General features: G+C 40.4%; 1 protein-coding gene across 3 annotated transcripts; it reads right to left on the minus strand.

Moving 5' to 3' along the window:
- Positions 1-4461: 4461 nt before the first annotated feature.
- Positions 4462-24337, minus strand: PTGFR (prostaglandin F receptor). Of its 3 annotated transcripts, none has more exons than XM_056498037.1 (3): positions 24225-24337; positions 22124-22650; positions 4462-6690 (listed from the first exon to the last, which is right to left on the minus strand). In XM_056498037.1, exons 2-3 carry the CDS (start codon positions 22589-22591, stop codon positions 6385-6387), a joined length of 774 nt encoding a protein of 257 aa, XP_056354012.1. In that variant the 5' UTR covers positions 22592-22650; positions 24225-24337; the 3' UTR covers positions 4462-6384. The 3 variants fall into 3 exon arrangements, with proteins under 3 accessions (XP_056354012.1, XP_056354011.1, XP_056354010.1); XM_056498036.1 differs by having other exon boundaries at positions 21803-22650; XM_056498035.1 differs by lacking the exon at positions 24225-24337 and having other exon boundaries at positions 21803-23546.
- Between the last annotated feature and the right edge of the window lie 348 nt (positions 24338-24685).

Below are 24685 nucleotides of genomic sequence, written 5' to 3' on the forward strand. Positions count from 1 at the left end.
TTGTTACAGTCTAGGTGAAGTCCTTGACAAGAAATTACTGACCACATTGCAGGATGGTTTTATTAAGTCATCTGAGGCAGGAAAAAAAAGTGCCTCAAGTAAATAAGGAAATATATAAATAAGGACCTGCTCCCAAGAGCTGTCCCTACCTTCCACACAGGCTGGCTTGAGAATTTCATCATTCTGACTGCACATAGTCAGTAAGACTTGGGGTAAGTAAGAACATTTATAATTAGTTATTACTCTCAAGTGGCATGCCAGTAATAACTTTGAATATCACTGGTAACTCCTAATCTATTTAATTGCTAAACCTTTACACAATAAATTTATTGTAGTTCTGTATTTCTTTGGAAGACATCTGGAGCACAGACACACACATCCTGGATTGACTCTCCTGTTACTCACAGCTCTAAAACTAAAATGGCATTTCTAATTTTTATAACTGACAAAGAAAAATGAAGTAAGCAAAACATGGTATGCATGACCTTACAGCACTAATTACTCACTGGCAGGAGCCACCAGCACTCACATATAACCTTAGCAAGGCTTTGACTCAGGATGTTATTTTTCTGCAGATTACCACCCTAAACTCAGACCATTTATCATGAACTGCTGACATTTCAGCACCAGCACGACAACACACAGCACAAACTGCTGACCAAAAACAAGTACAGCTTTCTCACACAGTAGATGATGGTTCATTATGGGGATATCCCTGCAACAATAATGCATTTTCCCTTGATAAAAATATCATCTGCTAAAATTAGTTACATTGAGTAGGATAATCTTAATAAAGGAGAGGCATGCAAGTTGGAAGAACCACCCCTGCTCAATTATAGCAAAAAGCAGAGGTTGTGCTTGATGACCTGAAGTGTTTTAAGAACAAAAGTAACTTTTTAAATATGAATTATGCTAACTTCCACTTGGCAATTTTTTAACTTTCTTTGAAACTGGAACTTTTTGAAATAGCTTGTAGAGGCTCTGGGGAGAAACCTGCTTGCTCTCTATGTATCTGTAAATCATATCTTGCATTCCCTTCAGATCCCTGAAAGCAGATAAACTATTTCTTGGGAAATAAACTATTTTCCAAGATGACACTTATGGAAGCAACCAAAAGGAATTTGTTTCAGATTACAAATATATTACATATATTTTATGAAAGAATTCAAAGCATTTTTCTGCTATTTTTCTGCTGCTGCCTTCAGAAGCAAGTAGATACACACACAGATTTTTCTGGGAAGGGTAGCTGCTTCATACAGATGTTTTATGGTAACAATTTTTCTGCCTCAAGTACTTTAACTTGTCAACCTCCTACTGAAAGTAAAGTTGGTGGTTTTTTAAAAAAAAAAAAAGCTGAAATGGATTTATTTTTGTAAACTTCTGTAGAAAGTATTTATTTTGCAACCATGGTACTGAAATTAAACAGCTAGATAGATATATGTTTATATTCCTGCAGCCACACAACTTTTTTTAAAGACTCCATGAATGTGTTGCTAAGAAACCAAGTGTTTCATATATCTGTCACCCTTTAACTTATCCTAATTATAAACAAATTTTAAATTGCATTTGAAATTACATTTTTAATATTTAAGCATTGTCCAATCACTTCAGACGTCATTTGGTTTACAAGAGGCAGTCAGAAGGGACAAGTGAAGTAGATGAGTCTGTCCTTAAAGCATCATCACTTGGAGCTCCTCAAGTGTTTACAGGAAGCCTTTTCCCCCCAGGAAGGGTCAGATTTATTACAGCAAGCAGTCCTGATTGACTCGACCTTTGGCATTTCTGTGCTATTAATTCTTCCTGTAACTTGCTGCAAATATTATATTTGTTTGTTTTCTGTTTCTTATGAATAAATTGTACTAAGACCTAATGGTTTAGGGCTTGCACAATTTTCAGGCTCTGCTCAAATCCCCACCAGCAGATCTATTCCTCGATTGCACTGCCTACCTTTGCTAAACATAAATCACTTCTGCATTTCTCCAGAACCAGATGGAAAGATGGAACCTTTTCCTGTGGCATCCCTTAAGGGAACAAAACAAAACAAAACAAAACAAAAAACACGAACCCAAACTCAGGGGTCAGAGACAGCATTCATTGCATCCATCTGCAATAGCAGAGCACCAGCTACAAAAGGGTCAGACTACAAATCTGTTTTGATTTCCCAGACACTATTAAAGTGAACTGGAAACCAGAAAAAGTATGGATTACTACTTACCAAGGACAAACCAATAACAGATAATAAAGACCTGCAACTGTCATTGCCTTTCAGCCTTCACCAAAAAAATTGAGACCTAATTAAATAACCAGGAAAGCTTGCAAGAGCCTGAAGAAAGTATGAGTTAAATAATCTGTGAGTTACATTCAAGCATCTCTAATGATAAGCAAGTGCAGGTCTTGCTCACTAGCTCCTCCCACAAAGGGCATGGGCTCCAAAAACAATTGAATAAAATCAACAGCAAACATTTTGGTGTAGAAAGAACAGTTAACTTGATAGTCTGAATTGTTCTGTTTAGGACATAAGAAGATCTCCCTCCAAATTATCCAGCTGGATATACTAATAAATGAGCTGTGATAAAAAAAGTAAGCTATGATAGTGGCTGTTCCATGCAGAGAATCAAATATGATATTTTACCCATTGTTTGCCCAGCTCCAGTGTCCAAGACAACAACCTGTGAGATGCACAATACCTGTCACCACAAATCCCCACATTGCTGCAGCCACTGCTGAGGAGAAACACTCCTGAAAAAGTCATTTTAATGAGGATACAAAGCACGTTTTTACTGAACCAATCAGCACAGCTTTAATGGGCACTATTTTCCACCTGGGATACACCCTCAATACAAGCTGATGGCCAAGGGGTAGTAGAACTCATCATTGGCTTTTTTCCTTGCAGCTACTCTTCACCATAGCATTTTAAACAGGCCCTCTCTTACTTCACTTTTTAAACAGTATTTAACAATTTCCTAGTAAGTATCAAAATTAACTGACATTCAGCAGAAAAACATCATCTGTTCAAAGAGTAAATACTTTCCTCAGTATTATGCAGCAACCCTTAATAGAAAGTCATTTGCTGAAATGAAAGACCAGTTTTGCCATTTTTAATGGTGGCAGATTGCAGAAGTTAAAACTGAAAAGCATCTAGGTTTTTTCAAGGAAGCAATAAAAGTCACCATAGGCATTGTAAATTCTCTTGGCATTTGAGCACTTTTCCCAAGAAAATTGAATCTCATTCTGATCTATGCTGTTATTCAGTGAAGTGCTGAGTTACCTGTAGCATCCTGAGCAGGGCATTGGCAGGTAAGGCACATCTGAAAGGTCCCAACATCCTGTCCTAAAGGATCACCATCCCACAGAACTGATACATAGTGCTATTCCTGAAATTGTTGCTAACATATCAGACTAAACTAATGAAAACACTTAATATACAGAAATCTGAAAATAAGCAAACAAGGTGGACTCTTTGTCTCAAGAATCACATCTAAAAGACCTTAAACCTTGGTCTCCATCTTTGTATCCAGGTAACAAACTACAGATGCTTGCATAATCCCAGTGATGAGCAACTGGTTACTGATGGTTTCCTTCCTCAGCCCTTGATTCAGCCCAGGCTAGGGCCTCATTTTAGCATAATGTGCTTCCTTATATGGCCTGCCATTGCTTAAAACCCCAATTAGATTAAAATATTCTCCCACTCTGAGGATTTCCTCAGTCATTAGTCAGAAATGAGATTCACTTTCTTCCCACCAGAGCACTTATGGCCCCTGCCTGCTCTGGAGGCACTAATTATTGCCAGCAGTAAATAGGCAGCTCATGAGTGCTTGCCAGCCTCTGAAGAGATCATCAGCACTGAGCACAGTGTCCTTTGCTCCCTGCCTGGGCAATACTCTGATCCTAATATGAAGCCATCCCACTGCTTTTTTAATAACCTCATATTCCATAAAACATGTAACTTGCTAATCACACCACACAGCACGTTGCTGGCTCTTCTGTGAGATGAGAGGAATGAAATGATAATCCAATCACTTTCAGTGGTAACAGGTCCTTGGGTGGCTGTATCTGAGCTGCCTCTGCAGGCCACCACATCACTGAGCAAGGCAAAATATCAACAGCAAAACTCACTTTGTTTTCAGGATTCACAGTGTATGTGAGACACAGGCAGACACTTGGATAAAAATACTTTCATCCCAAGCACCAAACTGCCTCAGTTCCAATTTATTTGCATTTTCTAAGCATGGATCATTAGAACATGACTTGTCTGCCTCAGACCACCAAATGCCCTGGGCTGTTCATGCAACAGCCATGTACAAACACTGGTACCTGTCCCCTGAATTCTCCCTGGGCTCCCCTCTGCCTTCACACAAGGGAATGGTAATTGGCTTGAATCCAGCACAGTTTTCTGTCATAAGGATTATTTTTAAAAACTTAGGATCGTTTTTGTTACACAAAAACACCTTAACTCTCAGATACAGATTGGTAACTTTTAATGAGACTCTGCAATTTACATTCAGTGTGTATCAGTACACAAAATATAAGAAATCACATATACATATAAACTTTGCTTTGTTGTTTTACAAGCCAACCAGAATGAACAACATAAGCTACATTTATTCACACAACAAAATGGAACATTGGCAAGCTTCATTCACCAATCAAATATCTCAACAATTTATGGACCAACACTATTTTGCAGCTGCTAAAACAACAATCTTCCATAAGGAACAAATAATTTATGTCAACAGATACACTGATATCACATTCTACAAAATTAAAAAGCCAAGTTGAGCCCTGACTGAATGCTTCCAGATTTCAGCAGAACTCACATGAAGCAATAGTGCAGAACTTTTACCAGCATCAAACCTGTCCACCATTTATCAGCCCTCTGGCTAAGAAAAAAAAAATCACATACAGAAATTCTTTAGGGTAAATAAAGCCATTTCATTACAGGGTTATTTAACCCACTTATTTTTCAACCTTTTTAAAACAAAAAGGAAATAGCTTTTAAAAATAAAATATAAAAAAAAAAAAAGAAGAAGAAGAAATATTTAAACCTTTTGGGTTTTCATTTCCTGACTTACAAACTATTCTCACATACAACATGAATTTGTACTTTGTGAATAGTTTTGGTCCCTCAGACTGTCTTCTTAGTGAATCTGCTTTTAACTACTTTGTTCAAATATACCAACACTTTGCTAATGTAGTTATTTGAAGTTAAGTAGGTAAAAATAACATAGACCTATCTTTAAGCAATATCTCTCATTTTTGGCTTCTGAATAGCACACAGTCACAAAAACCAAAGTTTCTTTTAGCAGCATTAAAGGTGAAGGGCCTTCCATGTGAAGCTGTCCTGAAAATTGTCTGGTACCTTCAAGTTATTGAATGCTCTCAGCTCTTCAGACACAGACCCTGCAAAAACTGAGCATTCAGTTTGTTTTCACAAACCAAACCCTGCTCCCAAAGCAGTTCCCTGCAGAGGTGCCCATTTGGTCACACACATTTTCATGACACATGTGTGACCCTTTACAAATGAGGCAGATGTACACATGAGTATTTCAGTACATGCACTAGGGGAATGCTTCCAGAATCATCCTTAACTTGGGAGGGAGGGGGACACTACTGCTTTCACAGACTAACCACTGCTTTATGCCTGCTAGTTTCAACAAAATTTGCTGAAAGGACTAAAAGCTCACCAGTACACCTCAAAACATAACTATAAGGAGGATGAGCTCATCTGCTTCTGTGCTCCCACATGGAACCTCAGGCTTTGCCAGTGGTTTGAAAGGAACTCTAACACTGATGCAGAGTTTGCAGCTCTCCCAAAAATTCATGGAACAGTAAATAATTAAGAGGTCAAGTCAATGAACCAACCACAGTGGATCATTTAATAAATTGGACAAAAGCAAAATGTCTTTTATATATACAATTGGGAAATTCAATGCCTGGAAGCACAGAATACCCTTATGGAAAGGATGCTTGACTTTATTCCAGAAAACAGTGACTTTGCAAAGGATTTGAGGGTATCTCTGGTAGGAGAAAATCTATCCCTTCTGAAAATCATCCTGGAGATCACTTCTGCACTTGTAAGAAGCCTGTTAAGATGAAAGGTTTGGTGGGGAGTCTTATTAAGAGCCCTCTTCACTTTAGTACATGAAAGAGAAAAATATAGATGATTTAACATTCCACTACCAGTTTTGGAAGGGTTGTATTCAAAAGTGAATTAAAACATTCAAGGGCATCTTTAGAAGTAGCAATACCAAACTGGCAAACAACAACAGCAAACCACTCACAATTTAAAACAAATGCCAAACCACTGAGCCTTGGAACTCATTTTAAGGTACTGCTCATGTAGGAGTGTTGCCTCCATCATTTCTTCATAGACTGAGTCAAACTTTATTGTCCCATAGAGCTGAGGGGCTGGAGGTTTATCTGTTTGGAACTTCCTGGTGACTCTGATATTGCTGCAACCTTCAGGGAATTCTTGATGGAGCTGAGTTCCCACATGTGCAAGTTTATGACATGCACACCACAACAGCTGCTGGTGATCTTGTACAGGTTTTTGAGAACAGCCTTCCGGAGCAGGATGTACACCCAGGGGTCCAAAATCTGGTTCCACGTGGCCATTCGGAGAGCAAAAAGTATTGTTTCACAGGTCTCCTTTGAGCCACCTTCATTTATCCCAATCCTGGCCATTGTCACCTGAAAAGGGGAAGATTTTAGAATTATCCATCAAAAAATACACCAAGACAGCATCTAAATTACCTGAAAATCGAGTATTTTAAAATTGTACATTTAAAAAACATATAAAGAGAGCATGAAAATGAATAAAATAGTTTCAACATTATCTCTAATATTCACACCTTCACAGCATCAGTGCATCCCAAATTGCAATGTAAAAACTTTCAGGCATACAACATTTATCATCCTAGAAATCCTCTAATGTTTTACAAAGGACATACATGTGCCTCTGCTGAATTGCTTCTGCTGAACTTTAAGCAGAGGATGGCAACCAGCCAGGGAATACCCTCCAAAAGGAGGGACTGACCTGAGCAACAAGTAAAAACTTAATCCAGAATTTGATCCAACAAAGCATGCCAAGACTGCTCCAGAAATGGATCTTCTCAAGAACTGTATCCACTTGAAGGTCAGCACGTTTTTATAAAAGCTATTTATTTTTTTCACATTTTGCTAGTTAAAGGCTGCACAAGGAACAAAGTACCTTGATTTCAACAAGAAGATTCACATTTTTTACACTGCAGCAGAACACAATTTATTGACACCAGAGGATTCAGAGGTCTGCAGGAAAATTTAAGCCATGGTGACAAAAGCCACTTGTGAGTGGGGAGACAGAAGGTTTCATTCACCTCTGGAAGGGCAGACCTCCACCAGGAACAACACTGCCAGAGCCAGTAACTCCACATGGTGGAATTCCAGAGCAGCTCAGCAGGGCTGAGGACACCCAAGGGCCACCCCAGCTGTGGCTCTGGGCTCTGCTCTGCAGAGCAATGAGCTGGGCTGTGAGACAGCCCAGGAAACTCGGGCACTGGGACTCCTGCCCTGCAGAAACCTCCTTGGCAGGCTGGCTGCCACTCTGGTTTGTAACCTGAGTGCTGTGCGAGGAAAGCCTCGTCTGCCAAGCCAGGAATCTGCCAGAAGATGGTAAATTATGTCTCCCTGTTATTAATGTTAAAACCACATGAAGACTTTTTTGGTAGAAAGATGAAACACTGTAAGGCTTTTAGTTCCAAAGCCTTTAAACCACTGCAGCTATTTAACTAAGAAACAGGATATTTTACAACTGATGCTGTGAGCACACTGATTTATTGGGCAATGAGAGGTAGGGTCAGGCTGTCCAAGTGCAGGGTTGTAGTTTCAAAAAGATGCACTGAAAAGAAACCTAACAGAACATCTAAATAATAAAGAATGAAGAGAAAAAACTAAAGCTCAATATGCCAGCATACCCATTCTACAATTTTTAAATGCTTCTCTGTATTTCCAGACCCCACCTATAGCTTGCAGGTCACCACATCTGAGTATAAATTGGAAAGGTACAAGGTGAATGCACAGAAGGACACTGAACTTGTCTGATGAAGCATTTGATGGAGTGTTTCTGTATGGCTTCTCCAGGAGCAGCAAAGGAAGCCCCCAGGAACATTGCTAAGGAAGCTGGTAGGACTGGCAGGAGCACAGCTGGGAACTGGTGTGGGGAGCAGGAGGAATGTCTGAGCCCCAAGCCAACACAAACACAAGCCAGTTCCCTGAATCTGCTCTTCACCCCACAACCACTGGGCACATTCCTCTCTGACATCAGCATCCCACCCAAACTTGAACAACTCCTTTGGCTTCACAGGGGATGTTTTTTCAGTACAGTTCACATTTCATTTATTAAGAGTCCAATACCACAAGGCAAACTCAGACAGAATACTCCTTACTCTGCAAACAGGACTGTGCAGCAAACAACAGCTCAACAGAGCTCACAGGTCAATGACCTTATCCCATACAGCATGTGTGACTTAATACAGACATACAGGCTACTACTCTGCCTCTTGATGTACTTAAAAATTCATTTGTTGTTCCTCTCTCATATTCTCTGGAGTTAATAAATGCCAAATCCATTACAATTTCATGTCCAGAAAAACACGCAGAAGGAAAACTAGCTCCATCCAGACTTTGTTAAACTTATTTTCTCCTGTTACTTAGAGCACATCTGAGAAGTGTGTGCATTTAGGAGGAATTTGCATTTAGAAGTAATCACCTCTAAGTGAATCTATTCATTTGCTGGTCAAAATAAATGACTTCTGCTTTGATTATGGACTTGCATGAAGTAAATCAGGAAAAATGATAATTAATGGATTCTGACACTTGGAGAAGCTTCATCCAGAACACTTCAGTTGCCTCTTCTGAACATTGGACATACAAAAAATAATACATCTAACTCACACACAGCAAGTAGAGATTATGTCACAGACACTTTTAAGCAACTCAGCTGTAGGTCCCTGGGATTTGAAACAATAAGATAAAATCTAATTATCTACAAATTTTGTTTTATAAAATACAATTTTCCTAACCATATTACTAACATTATTTGGGAGTATTACACAGAGGATTAAAAATATTTTCTTTCTTATATCTCTAAAACTAATATAAAAGAATGTCCCAGCTTTTTCCAGTTCTGAGAGGCCAAGATTTCCATGCAGAAATTGAATAGACAGAGGATCTCATTGCAGCCCTGAGTATGAGCATTTTTACACTAAAATACTCACGGCAGAGCAGCAGGACATGTTGCCATCACTTTGAGTGTGAAGTGAGAGAGTTTCTCACTCCTCCAAAGAGACTGCCCTTCACATCTTCTGAAAAATCATGTAAGAAACTGTGCAAAGAGGAGACTGTATTCTGGAGCCTTTCTAAAACCATCTGCTGATTTCTAGAACAAGACTTAAACTTCAGCAGAAGAGGGGTGGAATGGAATGAAGTTAATATAAATTATTATTTCCATCACATTTTCATAGTCGATTTATTTAAATGTAAATTCTTAAAATACTGTTCCAAAGCCAGTTTGAAACCATAAGTTATGAAAAGGACTAATACACTACCAGCTATTCAATAAAGGATCTCACTGCAGCAGGACAAGCAGACAGTCTGTATTTTCTCCCTGGGTATGAGAAATCCATGTCACTGAAATGGTTCAAGTTCAGAAATTGCCAGCAGAACTTGGTGCAGTGCCAAGAGGACTTTTGAGAGAGGCACCATCTCCATGGGCACAAAAAGAACACTTCATTTATCTTTATTTGAGTAATAGAGGTCAATAATTGGTTCAAAGTCAGGGAACCAATTCAAACCCTTTTTTCCTTTCCCTGCAGGTCCACCAGGTTGGTATGACAAAGGAATTCTGTAGGCAGTGGGGAAGAGGCAGCACTATTGCATCATATCTAATCACCTTTGATCTCCACAACTGAAGTTAATATTCATGCAGATTCAGCAGCATGACTCAAGAAATTAATCCACAGCTGGTAAATAATAAACGTAACTCATGACATTTTCTGACATATTTAGAAATGTAAGAATCCAAGTAGCACTCTGCTGATTTATACACTGTTTATATGAAGACAGCTGTAGTATGTCTCCCTGGTTTGCAAAAAAAAAAAAAAAAAAAGTATCACATGATGTAACTATGACAATTCAAACTTTCTTTAGAAAAGGTACTATAAAAGCATAACTGCAAAAGCAATTTTTTAAACCAAAGGTACCTGCTTGAAAGATATAAAGTTACTCTGACTCATACAAGTCCTTGCTGGTTTAAGAAAGGACATGAGAATTCAGTGTCCCTAAAAATATAGAGAGAGAAATCAGATTTGTGTATTTGACACAATACATTAAAATTCTACGTACTTTTTGTCCAATTTTAAGCTTCATTACAACCAAAGCTCACTTTGCAAAAAGAAAGTCTGATGGAAAATTTTTTTAAACATTTTGAAATTGTTGACTTCTTCAATTCTCTACCTAGCAGACAGCATCAGAGAATTACCATTTCCCTCAGGGACAAAGCTCAGGGCAATAAACAAAAAAATTGCTCCAAGGCTTCACACCACTCTCCAAACATAAACAGCACGAATTTAATTTTCCTTCCAATTGGATCTACACAAGAACAACCAATAGGCTCAAAGGCTGTGCTGCTTAGTCACATTCCTGTTAGTACTCAAGGACAGCCAGTCAAAACAAGCAGCTGATTTTAGAGCTAGTTAAGAAATAAGACAAAAATGAGACTTTTGATGCATCACCTCACAGGCTCTAAATCCAGGTTCTATCCTTGACTTCAGGAAACTGGATAAAACCCAGTCACCAAGAGATTGACATGGAAAGCAGAACAGACAAATATCGGAAATTCTTGTCTTCTGCAGCTCAGCTTCAGATTCCACTTCCCTGTGGGAACCTTGCAGACCCTCCCAAGCCTCTTCCTCTTCCTTTGGATTTCCTTACAAGCAGTTCTGAGGATTTCCATTAATGGGAGGAAGTACATGGATTTTTCAGCATTCACAGAACACTTGGATTTTGTCACTATTGCCTATGTTGAACCCTGAGGTGCAAATCCCCTTCTACTAAACCACAGAGGGTTCAAGGCAGAACTCTACTGATTATGTTCCAATCCACTGAAACAAAAAATATTCACTTACTTTGAATTTCTAGAGTTTTTTGAACTTTCACATTTCATTTTACAAAAGCAGCTTCAGTCTACCAGGCAAGGGATCATACAAGATGTCATTTTGTGCTACTCTATAAACACAGACCTTAAGAAAATAAATTTGCAAAATAGCGTGAGAAAGAAATAAAAATGCATATATCTTCACATTTTATGTACCATTTTATATCTCCCAAGTAGAGCTGTTAAAAAAAAAAACACTGACAGCAAATTGCCTGTACCATTGCTATATTGATCTTGCATTATACAAGCCGAGCATTTGTTGCAACAAAGCTGAGTATGTTTCATTTTAGTTTTAATGTGATTCTGCAAGTCAGTTTAAAAACAAGAGCTTCCAAGAACAATATGCAGTGCAGCACTTCTGCCATCAAAATATTAGTACACACACTGTTCTACTTATGCCACATAATGCCTTTTATGTTCTAGTTCTGCAACATGCCTTTCCCTAATGCTTTCCTTCCCCTTTCTAAAAGAAAAACATTAACTGTATCTTCAACTTTTATATACCAGATAATCACTTAGCTTAGCAATTAAATTTTAACTGAGCATAGTGTTTTTATAAAAAAATGCCAATTTCAAAAGGAATTGTAGATGACAAAATATATGAGCCAGCTTTCTGCCACATTAGAATGCACAGGGTACTTTTAAGAGCACATGTAGTAATTCCTTACATACAATTTGGCAGGATCAGCTCTTGAGAAGTAGCAGCAGAATAAGGAAGTCTCCTTTTCTCTCATGTATATTTCTATGATAAAATAATAATGCCACCAAAAATTAAGAGTGGATCCACTGGCTCACAATTTGCCCCTCTTAAAAAAAGGAATTGCATAAACATTTTGAATATATTGTTAAGCTACAGAAGTGTGAAAGAGGTATGAAAAGTCCAAAAAAGTATAGTGAAAACAAGAAAACACAAAATTTTTCACAAAGCAAATAAAAATATTTTCTCATATTCCTTTCTCAGACACAGCTTAGTCTGTGACCAGACAATTTCTCACTGAAGTTGGCAGTAAAGAAATTATGAAGTAAGTTTCATAAGAAGATGGCAGGGACAGATCTGTGTGCATGACCCAGCAAACATTAAATGAAAGTGAAGTTTTTATTTTCTGTCAACTTCCCCTTGGACACTACATATTTTGCATCAGTTTTGCTGTAGGATAAATTTGTGCTGGGCTTGAATAAAGCATTCAAAGTTACCTCTGTTTCTCCTAAATAATCAAAAAAATTTCTATCTTGGATTGACCATTAAAATAAGAAATACTTCAACTAGCTAGCAATGTAATTATTCTCACAGATTAATTGATAACTCATTTGAAAGGAAAGCATTGTGGATATGGATAGAAAAGATTCTAGCATTGGAAACAGCAGATGACTCACTTCATAATGAAAAGACATAGTGTCCATACCAAAGTCAAATAAACAACCTGTTTCCTGAGCTGCATATTTTAAAGTTACAAAAAAGCCTGTTTCCACAGCGTGAGGAATGCATTCCTGCCTAAGAACAAGGCCCATAACAAAAAACCTCCTGCACAAAAAAAGTTTATAGCTAGAATTAAAAAATTCTTTATCCAGAAATGCTAGAGAAGCTTTACAGTACACTTTTAAGGACCAGAAAACAATAGAATATGTCTAATATCTATAATAAGGACCATCTTCAAGTACTTAGGAAGTCAAGGATTATAAGTGTTTGGGATTCATTTATTCTTCCATTAGTGCCAGTTGGATAAAGCTTTAAACCCCAGAAATGAACTATTACTTCTCTATTGTCACTTTGCTTTTCAAAAAAAAATCATATTTTTAATGCTTAAATAAATATTCTAATTTATCTAGGAGCGACAGAACTTCTCCCACTAATACCCTACAAACATCCAAAGAAAGAATCACAAATAGCACATGATACTGGGGAGGAAGAGAGCTGTCTGTATGAAGAAAAAAGCAGCAATATACAGACAGCCTGGGGGAAGAGGAGCTGCAGAGGTCCATAACTAGAGAACAGCTGAAAAAGCTGGAAGAGACCTCTACAATCACCAAGTCCAGCCATTAACCCAGCACCACCACACCCACCAGGAAACCTTTTCCATGTGCCTATGAACCACATCCACATTCCTTTTGAACACTTCCAGGGATGGTGATTCCAGCACTTCCCTGGGCAGCCTATTCCAGTGCCTGACCACCCTTTCAATGAAGATGTGTTTTCCTATTTTCTATTTAAACCTCCACTGGGGATCCTGCACTTGTTGAAGATGGACTGCAGTCATAGTCACCTAATCACTCAGTACTATCTGATTTGCAGTGTTTGAAAAAATCTGACTGGAGGCAAAAGAAGACAGGATGGTTTTCTTTTTAGATCACCTTTGTTAAAGTGACTTATTCTGTGTATCTTTCTGAAGGAGTAAACTAAGCAGCTATGATCAGAAATACCAAGACTAATGAATTAGCAATATATCTACCAAGTTGGAATATATAATTTACTATTACTTTTTTCTTTTATGTTGGCAAATAAATTGCAAGAGCCTGCTGTGCAGCTCAACCACCTTTCAGGAGAAGGATGGAAGAGAAAAATCAAGTCTTCATTTAGAAGTGATTTATTTCTCATTATTTCTACAAATGCACTCCTCTGGTAAAAGGTGGATTCAATTTTGCTTCCAATTCAGTAATGAACTGTAAATCCCAAAACAAACTGCTACCACTCCTTTCTGCTTCTCTTTCTCTCTTTCCATGCAGTGAAGCAGATGGGAATACAGCAGGTCACTTTCCTCTCAGCACAAGAGTCTTCCTCCCCATCACACCCTGATGTCAGTACTCACATGGGTCATGAGGTTAATCTCGAGCAGATTCACTGCATCCTTTCCATCCTACCCCACTCCAGTAATTTTGGAAGCCCAAACCTCCTGAGGAGCACACACAGGTCCAGGACAGCAGGAGACGGTACAGCACCATCCTGTACAAAGCAGCTCCAGTCCATCCCACTGTCCATCTATTTCACCTCACCCAGTATGAAAATGAATCCCAAAGACTGAGTCACAAGTACTGAAACTTCACTGTCACCCCTGGTGATGGGACAGTGCTCACAGGGGAGCCTGCAGCCCAAACTGCAACCCAGCAATTCCTCTCAGACATCAACCAATTCTACAGCACTGGAGACACAAGGAACTTCTAGAAAGCACCATGCCACACTTCAGATTGTGAATTAACACCATAATAATCATAATAATAAATATTCTCTCACAGAACATATGAATGTGTATTACACCCTGATGTCTGTCATTAAAACTGATGAGGATGAATGACTTTCTGGAGTTTTTCCATGTGAGTGTATTACTCCCTGAGATTTTTCAGCAACAACTTTACCATTTAAAGTGTTTAGATAGTCAGGAAAGACAGCTTTCCTAAAATAACCATCCAAAAATGGTTATGCCATGTATGACATTTTCCAAAGATAGTTATGTACTGTATGACATTTTCAAGTAAGAAATGCCTGAATAAGTGTAATATCTAGGAAATAAGAAGAATTCTCTTATATCAAACAACAAAATGAATGTCAAACTGCCTGACTTTTTAGTATCAGGCACAGAATCCAAAAACTTAACCAAATGAAATAAGAAAGGAAAGGTTATGAATGGCAAATTTATTTTGGTGAAGTTTTCAGCATTTGATTTCTTGAGATGGCAACTTCAAAACTGGAAAAAAAACCAACCCACATTTTCTGTGAAAGTTTCTGATGTCTATTTGAAATAAAAATATTGTGCTTTATAGTTTAATTGTGTATATAGCATCTAAATTTAACAATCAAGAAGGAAAAAATTATGTATGAAAACCAGAAGCATATTATTCTGAAAAATGCCATGTTCTCACATGACTGGAAACCTGCTTTCCCTACTTTTTCTCTCCAAAACAAACAATCTTATTGTGTTCTGATGGCACTGCATTAACAGAAAAGGCTTTACGTAAATTTTCCCAAACAGCACAAGTAAACATAGATAACAACAACTAAATTTATGCATCCCCAGAAGACTCTGGTAAAGGGCAATATGTCAGTCTCAGCCCTCCTTCCTTCCCTAGCTCATATCACCACCACTGCCCATTTCTCCTCCAGCACTTTCCTGACTTCTGTGAGGGGGAGGTAAACACTTGAATTACAAATATAGCCACAATTACTATAGAGTTTCTAAGCACTCCATGATAACTACATCCTGGCCCATGCTTATAAATATTTTTGTTAAAATGATTCATGTTTCTCAGAAAGGATAAGGCCTGTAAGATCTCTGTGTACTGTAAAAGATGAAAATAGGAAGACCAACTCTGAACACCAAAAGCAGTACCTTTAAAATTCAGTTTCATTTGAGGGAGGTATAGCCTAAAATTAATGCCATTCCAATTCTCATCTGACCTGGTGAAATTAGGCAGCTGTGCCACTTAAGAGTGCAAAATTTAAGAAAGTTCTCTACAACCAATACTAAGAAAGGCATGAACAACTTATCCAAAGGTTTCTGGTATCATAGAAACACATCTAGGTAGATTGGACTTTTAAATGCATTCTATTAAACTTTGTTACTCTCTCTGCCAATACAAGCAAATTCTTTCCAGGAGTATTTTCATGGGGACAAACAAAAGCACACTCAAATCATCTGAGCTGCTGAATAAACCTTATTCCATGGGAAACTAAGCTGGAAAAAACTTCTGTCTTGAGACAAAAACTTTAATCAAAATGAGTGCTCTTTCCTCTTAACCCATAAAATGAATTATGTATTTCAAAATACCTTTTGGGCCATAATATTAGCAAAGACAGTAATCTTCCAGCAATTTAACCTTGAGTTATCAGACACTAGGAGAAACTCAAGCAAGAGCAGTAATTGAATTTGCACAGAGTTAATGGATCTATTGAGAAACTCAGCAAGCAATCAAAAGACCATGAAAGACAATCAAACTCGAGATATTTTTTTTTTCAGAGGAACTTAGGGAGCATTTTATTAATTCAAACTGATCTCCTCTGACACAGCAAGGTCTGGAAGAGAAATAACTTCCCACAGCCAACAATAACTATCACTGCATCAATGCTGTGGACTAGAGATAGAGGTGCATCTAGCAGGCCTGCTCTGGCAAAAAGCTTTTTTTCCTTTCCCCACGAAACTGGATTTACTAAAGCCATTGTGACAGCAGTGTGCTGCTAACACAGTCCCAGGGATGCACAGACAGTGTCCAAGGAGCTCTTTCCCCACACACCTGCCCACAGGTCACCCCCCAGCACAGGCAGGGTGAGGTGCCCACACCATCACAAACCACTTCTGCTGACAGTGCATCCTGCCTTTGTGCAGGGTCAGCAGGCAAGAACTCAATGGCAAAAACCAGCACAAGCAGAGAAATCATCACTGATTATCTTCTCTAAAATCTGAGCCCTGAAAAGGACAGGTAAGTGTTATTTTCCCCTCAGAAAGTTTACAACAGCATTCAAAGCTGCAAGGTTAGCTGAACATACTTAAGAGTGTCTCCATCTTCACTCTTCAGATATACACCTGGGGAAATTGAAAGCCTAATTTATTCTTTTTCAAATGAAAAGATCACTCTCTCTATTGACAGTGCCTGTGCAGGCACAACAAGCTCAGGGTGGCTGCAGCTTTGACTAACAAATAGTAAGATAATAAATAACACACTTCTGCAGAGCAGCCCCAGATGAGATCTGAGTCCTCACTGGCAGAGCATGCACCTGCATCTTGGGACATCTCCCTGCTTCTCCTCAGCTGCACTTTCTGATTGTGAGAAACCACCAGCCACAGGAGCACAGGGGATAAATGTTTTAGTAACTCTTTAGTTGTAGGGGCAATACAACCAGCAATGAAGGCATGCACACAGCATTAACAAAGCAACAAGCTCATGTATGTGATGCACATATAAGCATAAGGCAGTGCAACAGAAAGGTAAACTGCCACCTTAATAAAGAAGAGAAAAAACAAGAATGGAGGGAGACACTTCAAGAGCAGCACAGGTATGAACCCTGACAAAGTGTATATATACATGGCTACACATGCAAAAGCACTCAAACAAGATGCAGAGCACTGCCTTGTACATCCAACTACCTTACACTGTACACAAGGACATGGCCCAGAAGTTAATTATTGTAAAACCTGCAACAAACTGACCTCCTTCAGCACACACCAGCCCTGAGCCTGTCTGCACCCAACACAGCTGGTGGAACAGCCAGGGTGGGATGGACAAGGGCATTCCAATGAGAGCCTCCCTGTCAGCTTCCCACCAGCCCCAGAGCACATTCTCTGAAAGGACCACTCAGAGCAGCACCAGCAGCTTCTGAGCTCAGTGATTCAGTAAATCAGAGTCTGAACACAGCCCTAGGTGCACGAAAACAGCCATCAACCCTGCATGAGACAGCCTGAGGACAAGAAAAAGTCAGAGCAATTTCAGGGAGACACAATTAGCATAAAAAATTGGAAAGAGAAGAGATTACATGAGAAGGGACTGATAAAAATTAATCTAAGCAATAAAAAAAAAGCAACTGAATAAAAGTTGATTTATTCATTGGAAATAAACAGAGCTCTTTCCAAAAAAAAACAGGAATGTTTTTTTCTGCAGTAGAGAGGAGGTAAAACTGGAATGAATTTAATCAGTTAACTGCATGGAAAAAGATCTTAACAAGAATAATTTGAAAGTAAAAGTATTTTTCCCAGGCTGTGTTTCACACACGAAAAAGATTAGAAGTTTCTCCGTATCATAATTTGTTCCTGTAAATAAATTCACTCCCAAATAAACTCTCCTGTCCATAGTTACTGGCAGTTCTCTTTGCTACTCTAAAAAAACAAATTTTATAATATGTTTATCCCTAGAGCCCTACAGAACACGACATACCGATGTCAGAATTTGCTCACACAAGCACAGCTCCAAACCAAGCTGTTTCATGACAGGCCAGATGGCAAGTCACAGCCAAAAAACAGCTTTATATAACAATGTATTTCATCAGAGGTGCTTGTCACAAAATGCTTTGCCCAACTATCTGCTTTGCCTTAGCAAAGCATCACAAGGATGAGGAAAGCTGACACCACACAGTGAAGTTGAAGTTACTGTCTTCAGAACACATTTACCTGGAATTATTTAGATTGTCAGAACAAATGTGCCCTTGCAAATCATTGACTATATATATTACTATAAAACTCATTAAATTCAATTGTTTGGGGTTTTTTGTGACTTTTCTCCTGCTATCAACTCCTCAAAAGGCATCAGTGTTCCCCCATAAGTGAAGAAGCAGGGACCACCTCTCATTCTCATATTTCATTAAGGGAAGATTCTATCACAGTGGCAGAAAACTCGAAAAAGCTGCTTGTTTTTTGAAAAACAGATGAGATGGGGAAAGAAATCAAAAGGAAAATAAAGATATCAGAAGGAGGTGCCTGACCAAGAGCCACAGGGAGAGCTCCACAAGAGCCATGCCATGGGCTCTGCTTTTGAAAAACCCTCCATCCAAATCCTCAGGAACCTTAAGACAGAGGTGGTGATTGATTACAATACTATACATTATTATTTATAATATTAAGTGTTAGCTAGATGCACATTTACATACATCTATAAATAGGCATCAAGACAACTTCACTATCACTGAGCAGATGAAAAAGTCAAGATCAATTCCATACCAGACACCATAAAGGACAATCCAGGGTCTTGTGACTCTAGTGACATCTGAAAATGATTTTATCACTTGACAGTGACAATGTCTGAATATTAGCTCCGCTTGGAAAACAAAATAAAATTAATTTAAAATCTAACAGTGAAGTAAATCTGCAGTTGGATTACAGTATTGGATAGACTTGATTATGGTAGCCATACACATATGTCAATGGACATACCAGACTAGATTGAAAACAGAAGGGAAATAAATCAAACCCCCCCATCAGATGGGGAGTAACACCAAATGAATCCAAACCCTTGTATCTGCAAACCACATGTGGTAAAAATGCATTGCCTTCCTCCACTTTCTCTTCCAGAAGTTTATTTGGTTTCTAATAACTTTGATTTACTTTGAGGCAATTGACTCTCATGAAACATTCTGTTCTGTATACTCTTTGGGACAGAGGACATAGGTAGGATTCACAATTCAAAGACTAGACTTCAAATTCTGACTTTTAGACTCAGCTTGGAGAAAAAAAAATTCAAGAAGCAAATGATCACAGAACAAGCATGTGTTTATATCCTTTTCCAGATAATTTCACCTATGAACACCTGCTCATATTTATGTCAAGAAATACTCATTTTGGGATATGCTGATTATATTATAGAATGTATACCATTCTTTTCACAAACTCAAAGCCCTGAGATCTTTAAGATGTATTAGACAAGTAGGTCTGAATCAGCAATTAGTCATAAAGCATGCAATTTGATAAATTCTGGATCACTTTAATGTAGCACTTGAGCAGTACATTCTGACAAAGCTTTATTCAACTGCAGGCCAAAAAATCTTGCTAAATTAACACCACACTTGTAATTCTGTTTGTATTCTGTTGCTAGCAAAACAAGGAATAGGTAAATAAATCAGCAAATTAACTGATATAAACTCTATGATCCTAACAGCTAAGAAAGGAAACACCCACAAAGGACCCTCTTCCTTTGCAGTTCCCACTCTATGGATAGAACACTAATTGTTCACTTTCTTGAAACTTTGTTTCAAGAATGTAATCCCACACTACACTTACTTTCTCTTTTTTTTTTTCTTTTTTTTTTTAACTTTTCCTTTCTAACCTAAATTTGTCCCCATTGCAGAAATGTCCACATTTTCCATGATGCCAGGCTGATTGTGGTGTAAGTTTGGCTCATTTCAAAAGAGATCCAGAGGCAAAGCACCACAAGCCCAGCAGGCACAGCAAGCACCAGCAGGTTTGCCTGAACCAGAATTCCTTGAGTACCAACTCCCCTCTGCAACACAGACCCAAAAAACACCAAGTCCAAAATTAAGCAATGAATTCACTGGCCTGCATCATAAACTGATGCAAGAACCAGCTCCAAAAAGGGCCTGAAAAAAATTCCTGCTAGACCAATAATTCATCTTCAACTACAACTTAGATGAAGTTAAATACTTTAACAAAAGCAGTGCTGTGATTTCATTAGATTGCCACAATTTTTAAATTATAATTTTATATATGTAATATAGATCATAATTAAAAATTAATGGCATAACTAAATCAACCATAGTGGTTGCAATTTAGAGTACCTTGATGTGTTGAATAAGTGAAGTATCTCTTTTGAACTTAAAAAACTTATAGGTGTTCTGAGCTAAGGTTTGAAAAACCCAAGGGTTTTTCAAAACCAGATTAATCCCTGCTTTTAACAATTATTTTAAAGGAAAGTAAATGTCACCAGAGGATAATAATGCTGCTTTTTCATGGAAAGTCATCATATGAGATGATTTTCTTGAAAACCATTCTGTGGCTTGCCCCAAACCAGACCAGATGGTCTCTGAAGTAACTGTAAAAAAGTTTTCTACAAAACCTGCTCTGCTGCTCTGACAACTTTATGCTCCACACACTACAGCCACGACACTGACAGAAGCCAACATGAATTTAAACTATGCTGCAGAGCAAGACTAGAAAAATTCTCTGTGATTTGAACTAAAGTGAAAGAGTTTTTGTGCATTTCAATGATTGCACAAATTCATACCTAGACTTCCACTTTGAAGACTGAGATACTGGATTAATTAAATGCTACCTGCCAGCTATACCAAACTGCTGTAGCTAGGCTAGAGTCAGTATCTAATTTTGAACTAACTCAGGTAACTTCAGACTCAACCATAGTGTGCAGATGAAATATAGCTGCATCTGATACAGATCTCAGACTTAAATGTTGGTATTTGTTAGCTCAAACCAAAACTGCTCCTCATTTATATCACTGGAAAACTACAGGACGCTGTTTCTAGGGAAGAAAATAAGATTCCACATGACCTGTGATTCAAATCCTCTGACAAAAAAAAAAAAAACTAAATTTCTTCAGACAAGTTTGCTACACTAAAAGGAGACAAAGCTAACACCAGCTTTACAATGCCATGATACTACTGGAGCTGCCAAATTCTTTCCTGTATCACTTCCCCTGCCCCTTGAGACTGGCAGAGCAGGTGCTACCAGCACTGGCACTGACCTCTGGGAGTCACAGCAGGGAGGGTTTTAGGTTCTTAACTGTTATCTGCCCTAACAAAGCTCACAAGTAGCAGTAAACTGTTGAAATAACAGCAAAGAGACTGCCATAAATAAAAAAAAAAATTATTTACGCTGTACAGAATAAAGACTTTCCAGTGCTAGATTTCACTGAATTTTTGGAAGAGCTCAGTATTTGTTCTGAAAGACTCTAGCCATGATTCTTTCACCACTGTCTGCTTCAAAGCACTGGAAATACAATCCTCACAATCACTATATATTTAGCTTAGTGTGCTATTGATCAGAAGTGGAGAATAACTACCAGATGATTATGGATGCATAGGTACATACATTATGGGCAATATGCTAATATCACTGAGTGGGTGGAGCTGTTATCACAACTTAAGTGCTTTAAAACCAGGAGACAAAAAAAACATAACTTTTATACAGTGATGTGCATTAAACATTGGCAAATACATTAGGCTCTTACCAGGAATGGGCTCCAGCAAATGCAAGAAACACACATTATAGCCAAGAGCTGAATGATCATTTCAAAATGATGAGATCTGCCTTGTCTTTGTTGACTTTTAAATTTGACTCTTAAGAGGGTAATTCCTGTGACAGCATTGCACAGGAATGAAATAGCAAGGGCCAGGAACCCAAGGCAAGAAAAAAGTAAGAGATAAAATCTGTCTTCCCAGTCCTCAACATGTTCTGTTTTATAGAAGCACCAGGTCCTCGATGCTTGAATTTGGTAGGCTCTAAACCTAAGAATAGGCAGCAAAGCTATAAGAACAGCAAACAGACATACCATAGTCAACATCATTTTCACATGTCTAGAAGTCATTTTTGTAGAGTGAAATATTGGCTTAGTGACTCCAATGCACCGTTCAACAGCCATCACACTGCCCAGGAAGAGTGGGCACAAACCAAAGAAAACCATGCAGATGCCAAAAACACTGCACAGAATGTTGGACTGGTTAAATCGAATCCAGTCTTTATCTGATGCATACACAAACACTGCAATGGCTCCATTGATGAGGTGACCAAAGAGATCTGTGACAACCAAGCCACTGGCAAGAAGCAAAAAGGAGGCTTTTGATTTCTGTCTGAATCTCTGGTATGCCTTCATGAGAATTACTATTGCAAGACTGTTGGACAAAATTCCCGCCGTCATGAAGATTATGGAAAAGAAAACTGAAATCTTTTTCTCCGTGTGGCACGTTGAGTTTTTCAAGACTCCAAATCCAGCCAGCCCTGGTGATTTTGAACTGTTCATGATTAGGAGAGGAGACGCAGCCCTCAAAGCATTTCAGCAGTCTTGCAGTCAAAAGGCATCTGCAATATTAAAAACAAATATACACAACGCTGTAAAAGGCATAGCCCTGTTCAAATGGCATTTGAAGCAAAAATTCCCTAGTATTAGTCTGTGGTACAAATCTAATTTTCCAGTTTTCTGAGTGATATGATATGGCATCACATTTTAAGCTCATCACTCACAGGATAAAACAATTATCTGCATGCATTACACAATGCAAATATAGCCTACAGGAAATTTAGAGTTCTACACGCATAAAATATACAAAATAATGTATAAAATATATCATGGTTATGTACATATAGCAGGATAAACAGTACAAACAATTCTTGTGGTTAAACTACGCTAAACAAATGTTTTTGCAACGAACTCCAAGAATGACGGTATTTAATCAGCCCAGCCACAGTCAAAAGTGAAATACTGAAACTGGAGCATTTTGAGATCATAGTCACACTCAATTTTTAAACATTTATTTTCAAACCAATGTCTTAGCATCTTCTAAACAATTCTGCTGCCACAAATTCATGTTTCAAAGCTTTAACCTAACCAGCACCGAAGCCATCAAGTTCCCAGTGCCCTCGCTGAAGCACAAACTTGGTTTTCAGACGCACCAATTCTGCAAGTTACTTTAGACTTTATCTCCCATCTCTACTCCAAGGACATTCCTAACAGCAAAACCTTACCAGGCAGAGGGGGTGAAAAACAAAAAAAATAAGTAGCGGGGGGTAAAAAACCAGCAGGCGTTAGCAACCCGTATTACAAATTGCAGCAGAAGCCTCTCGGTTACTGAGCTGCATCGGGAACGGGGCACGCCGGACCGAGCATCTCTGCGGCCCGGGAGCGCTCAATGGAGCGCGGCAGGAGAACTCCTCGGACCGGGCGGAGAGGAGCGGAGCGGAGCAGCGTCCCTGCACAGCGTCCCTGCACAGCGTCCCTGAGCAGCGTCCCTGCACAGCGTCCCTGAGCAGCGTCCCTGCAGCCAGCCCTGCTCGGCTCCCAGTGCCCAGCCCAGTGCCCAGCCCGCACCCAGCCCTGCTCGGCTACCAGTGCCCAGCCCGGTGCCCAGCCCGGTGCCCAGCCCGGTGCCCAGCCCTGCACGGCTCCCAGTGCCCAGCCCGCACCCAGCCCGCACCCAGCCCTGCACGGCTCCCAGTGCCCAGCCCAGTGCCCAGCCCAGTGCCCAGCCCGCACCCAGCCCGCACCCAGCCCTGCACGGCTCCCTGTGCCCAGCCCTGTGCCCAGCCCGCACCCAGCCCGCACCCAGCCCGCACCCAGCCCTGCACGGCTCCCAGTGCCCAGCCCAGTGCCCAGCCCAGTGCCCAGCCCGCACCCAGCCCGCACCCAGCCCTGCACGGCTCCCTGTGCCCAGCCCTGTGCCCAGCCCGCACCCAGCCCGCACCCAGCCCTGCACGGCTCCCTGTGCCCAGCCCCGCACCCGGCCCGGGCGCGCCGCGCTCCGGGGCAGCCGCGCTGGTGCCGGAGGAGCTGCGCGCCCCCCGCCGCCTCCTTCTCCCTTAAGCGCCGCCACCGCCGGGGGCGGGGCGAGCCCGGCACAAGTGCCACTGTCCCCGCCGCGACACCGCTCCTTCCCTACCCTCTCTCGGCGTCCGTCCGGCCCCGCCGCCGCTCACGGTCTCGGTCCCGCGGGGCCGGAGCGCAGCGCAGCGCGGAGCTCCGCCGGCCGCCGCCGAGCCCCCTCCCGCCGGCGCCGCCCGCGCCCGCCCCGCTCCGCCTTCCCGCCCGCTCCCCGCCCGCCGCCGCGGGACGCGGGGCTGCTCCGGCCCGGGGCTGCGGGGCTGTCCGCCCGTGTCCCCGTGTCCCCGTGTGCCCGTGTGCCCGTGTGCCCCGGTGCCCGGGGCGCGGCACTCGCACCTCGCCCGCTGTCCCGGGAGGCAGCAGCGCTCGGAGCCGGCCGTGCCGGGCTGCGGCCGTGTCTGCGGCTGGGACAGCCGGGCTGCCGTGTCACATCACAGCCACGGGCCACAGGGCCGCCCCGGCCAGGCACGGCGGGCTCCTGCCCGCCAGGCTGCAGCCACGGCAGCAGCAGCTCATGGG

The sequence above is a fragment of the Oenanthe melanoleuca genome, chromosome 8 (assembly GCF_029582105.1).
Source record: "Oenanthe melanoleuca isolate GR-GAL-2019-014 chromosome 8, OMel1.0, whole genome shotgun sequence".
NCBI classification, from domain to species: Eukaryota; Metazoa; Chordata; class Aves; order Passeriformes; family Muscicapidae; genus Oenanthe; species Oenanthe melanoleuca.